At 52.0% G+C, this 3923-nt stretch overlaps 1 protein-coding gene across 1 annotated transcript; it reads left to right on the top strand.

The window, feature by feature from the left end:
* Positions 1-1005: 1005 nt before the first annotated feature.
* LOC124677500 (polyol transporter 5-like) lies at positions 1006-3175 on the top strand. The gene is made up of 2 exons (XM_047213485.1): positions 1006-1262; positions 1354-3175. The coding sequence occupies exons 1-2, from the start codon at positions 1148-1150 to the stop codon at positions 2784-2786; spliced, it is 1548 nt and encodes a 515-aa protein (XP_047069441.1). The 5' UTR covers positions 1006-1147; the 3' UTR covers positions 2787-3175.
* Positions 3176-3923: the final 748 nt, after the last annotated feature.

Genomic DNA, 3923 nt, shown 5'->3' with positions numbered 1-3923 from the left:
CTTTTCCCCTCGTGGATCCCGGATCATAGTTCCCAAATGTGACAGATCATCGTAGTTACAATCAATGTTTAAGAAATCTTTAATCCTAACTGATCGGTGAGCCTCAAAATGGAGATTAATCGCTTGTTGGCCGATTAATCAATTTTATCGGTCACCCATTTATCGGCTTAATTTTTTGTAAATCCTAATTTTCAGCACTAAATTTTCTATAATATGATATGTAAAAATAATATTGGAGTATTGAGCAGAACAATTACCTTCATTCTTTGCATTTGAATCAATAAAAATAAAAAATTTGAGCTAATACACAATTCTACAAGACCATAGGACGAAAATATCGACTCTCATACCGAAATTCATCGAAATTTCACTGACAACCGGATGAAATATCGGCCACCAGAGTGAAAATCGGACGAAATACCGGCTCTCAGACAGAAAATCGGCTGAAATATTGGTGTAGCGATAAATTAGCCGATATGCTAAAATCTTATAGGTTACCACCCGATTCACGATAAATCGATATCTCGGCCGATTTTTTGAACAGTGGTTACAATGCATCCAAATCGACCGATGATCCAACCACATGGGAGAAATATTACTTTTCTCTTGCGAACGGTACAAATAATACTCAGGTGACAAAACACGAGAATCAACAAATGATCCACACACATGCATCCTAATCCTATTATTTATTGACATCTTGTCACTTTACTTTTGCCAAATTCAGCTTGTCAAAAAGAGACGATGTACTACTAGCATTTCAGCCATATCGGCGGCGGTAGGAGGCGATAATCACGTCCAAACTACTCCAGGAACGCCGGTCCGATGATGCGAAGACCAAGCGCGCGGTCGTGTAGTAGATTTGTCATCGCGTATGGGACCCTGGCAGCAAGGCAAACGGGGTGGCTGATGCTGACTATTCAACGGCACGGGTCGCTGCTAAGTGGGCCAGCGTCTACATATACTATTCCAGCTTCTGCTCCTGTGTCTCAAAGCCCACTCTCGTGTCCATCCTGTGTCTATAAATGCGTCCCCTGTAATGCAACACTTCACTGCCACATAGAGACCAGCTCTCCAGCACCACTAAACAAACTATACGGACAAGAAGGATCTCACCTCGAGCAAGGAGAGCAGAGAGGCTTCAACAATGGACTCCGCCGCCGCGCTCCCACCTGCCGTCGAGCCCAAGAAGACGGGCAACGTCAAGTTCGCCTTCGCCTGTGCTATCCTCGCCTCCATGACCTCCATCCTCCTCGGCTATGGTACGTGACGTGCATCCACCCATTCATTACCACTGTTGCGCTTAGTACTACAGTACGTCGCATGGGCTGATCATGTGTAACCATTTTGCAGACATCGGGGTGATGAGCGGGGCGTCGCTGTACATCCAGGAAGACCTAAAGATCACCGACACGCAGGTGGAGGTCCTCTTGGGCATCCTCAACGTCTACTCCCTCATCGGCTCCTTCGCGGCCGGGAGGACGTCCGACTGGATCGGACGGCGCTTCACCATCGTCTTCGCCGCCGTCATCTTCTTCGTGGGCGCCCTCCTCATGGGCTTCTCCGTCAACTTCGCCATGCTCATGTTCGGCCGCTTCGTCGCCGGCATCGGCGTCGGCTACGCGCTCATGATCGCGCCCGTCTACACGGCCGAGGTGTCCCCCTCGTCCGCCCGTGGCTTCCTCACCTCCTTCCCGGAGGTTTTCATCAACTTCGGCATCCTCCTCGGATACGTCTCCAACTACGCTTTCTCCCGCCTCTCGCTCCGCCTCGGCTGGCGTGTCATGCTCGGCATCGGCGCGGGGCCCTCCGTCCTGCTCGGCTTCATGGTCCTCGGCATGCCGGAGTCTCCCCGTTGGCTCGTCATGAAGGGACGTCTCGCGGACGCCAAGGTCGTTCTTGCCAGGACCTCCGACACGCCTGAGGAAGCCGCCGAGCGCCTCGCCGACATCAAGACCGCAGCCGGCATCCCGCTGGACCTCGACGGCGACGTGGTCGCCGTGCCCAAGACCAAGGGGAGCTCCCAGGAGAAGCGCGTGTGGAAGGAGCTCATCTTCTCCCCGACCCCCGCCATGCGCCACATCCTCATCTCCGGAATCGGCATCCACTTCTTCCAGCAGGCGTCGGGCATCGACGCCGTCGTGCTCTACAGCCCGCGCGTGTTCAAGAGCGCGGGCATCACGGGCGACAACCGCCTCCTGGGCACCACCGTCGCCGTCGGGGCCACCAAGACGGTCTTCATCCTTGTCGCCACCTTCCTCCTCGACCGCATCGGCCGGCGCCCACTGCTGCTCACCAGCACGGGCGGCATGATCGTCTCCCTCGCCGGCCTCGCCGCGGGGCTCACCGTCGTCAGCAAGCACCCGGACGAGAAGATCACCTGGGCCATCGTGCTCTGCATCTTCTGCATCATGGCCTACGTCGCCTTCTTCTCCATCGGCCTCGGCCCCATCACGTGGGTCTACAGCTCCGAGATCTTCCCGCTCCACGTGCGCGCGCTCGGATGCTCGCTCGGCGTGGCGCTCAACCGCCTCACCAGCGGCGTCATCTCCATGACCTTCCTCTCGCTCTCCAAGGCCATCACCATCGGCGGCGCCTTCTTCCTCTTCGCCGGCATCGCCTCCTTGGCCTGGGTCTTCTTCTTCACCTACCTGCCGGAGACCCGCGGGCGCACGCTGGAGGACATGAGCCAGATCTTCGGCTCCACGGCCACGCACAAGCAGGCCGGCGCCACCGCGGAAGCCGCCGCCAAGGACAAGAAGGTGGAAATGGCTGCCACCAACTGATCGATCGACCGAAGACTGCCAGTTTGCGATGCGAAGACTTTGTGCTGCTGTATCCGTCTCGGCTAGCTAGCTGCCACATACACGACGAAGTAACGTGGGAAGATTCGCTGATCCGGCCGGTGCTGCTGGAGGGCGATGACAAGCTCCAGCTCGATCGAGACGTTAATGGCTAGTAGACTAGTTCTTAAATGTTCAAGTACGTGAGTTTAAGTTCGCGCTTTGGTTTGTCCGGGCTGGTTGTGATTTGTGAACAATCCGACAATGCCAACGTCAAGACCAATTGTCGCCGGGCTAGTGTGTATAACTGTAGTTGACTGTAGAGGTGTGCTTCTTCGGCGTTTGTCTCGAGCTCGCTTTGCATGGTTAGGAAGAAAACTGGCCCTCTACCATGCGAGATGTATGATTAGGTAGAAAACGGAAGGTGGTTCGAGGAATCTGCCTGCCGATCGATGTAGTGAGTGAAGCAAGCCATGGAAAATGTGTAAGGGAAAACTGTATGTATCTATGTGAAGACCTTGTTTTCGACAATTAATACCGCATACATTTAAAGTAGAAAATAGTACATGGTAGAGACACGTGAGCTCTCTCCAGCAATTACAAAATAAAGTCTAAAATTCATATCTTTGGGATTTTCAAATTCTTTTTGACGTAATCTTGTTCTTTTCTAATGGCAGCCCAAAGTGAATACCAAACCACAAACCTATAAATATCAATGAAGGTTCTTCCATAATTTTAAATTGAGCCGCAATGCTAAGGCTACGTGCAGGCGCACAACTATTGAAATAGTCAATCAACATCGGCAAGAGTACCAACACTAGTATGCTAGGGCAAAGTAACCGGACAACCTTGCTAACGTCGTTGGTGAGCCGAGAGTATGAATCACCATTATCAAAGACGTAGAAAATGGACAAATATTACGAGGGCAATCATCATCGCGGCAACCATAAGAAAATATCCAAAATAGATATGGCGAAGCAGAATGTGACGAACCGTAACTAGAAAACTGCAATCTTTCAACAATACCATTGATGTTGAAAAGGAGTCTTATTGTCGAACGAAGAGCTGAGTTATCACCTATTCTAGACCATGCCATCTCCATTAAGGTGGGTGCCAAAAAGAAGATGCCTACCAAATTCC

This window comes from Lolium rigidum, chromosome 7 (genome assembly GCF_022539505.1).
Source record: "Lolium rigidum isolate FL_2022 chromosome 7, APGP_CSIRO_Lrig_0.1, whole genome shotgun sequence".
NCBI classification, from domain to species: Eukaryota; Viridiplantae; Streptophyta; class Magnoliopsida; order Poales; family Poaceae; genus Lolium; species Lolium rigidum.
The sequence above is the reverse complement of the archived record's forward strand: the minus strand, read 5'-3'. Positions and strand labels throughout refer to the sequence as shown.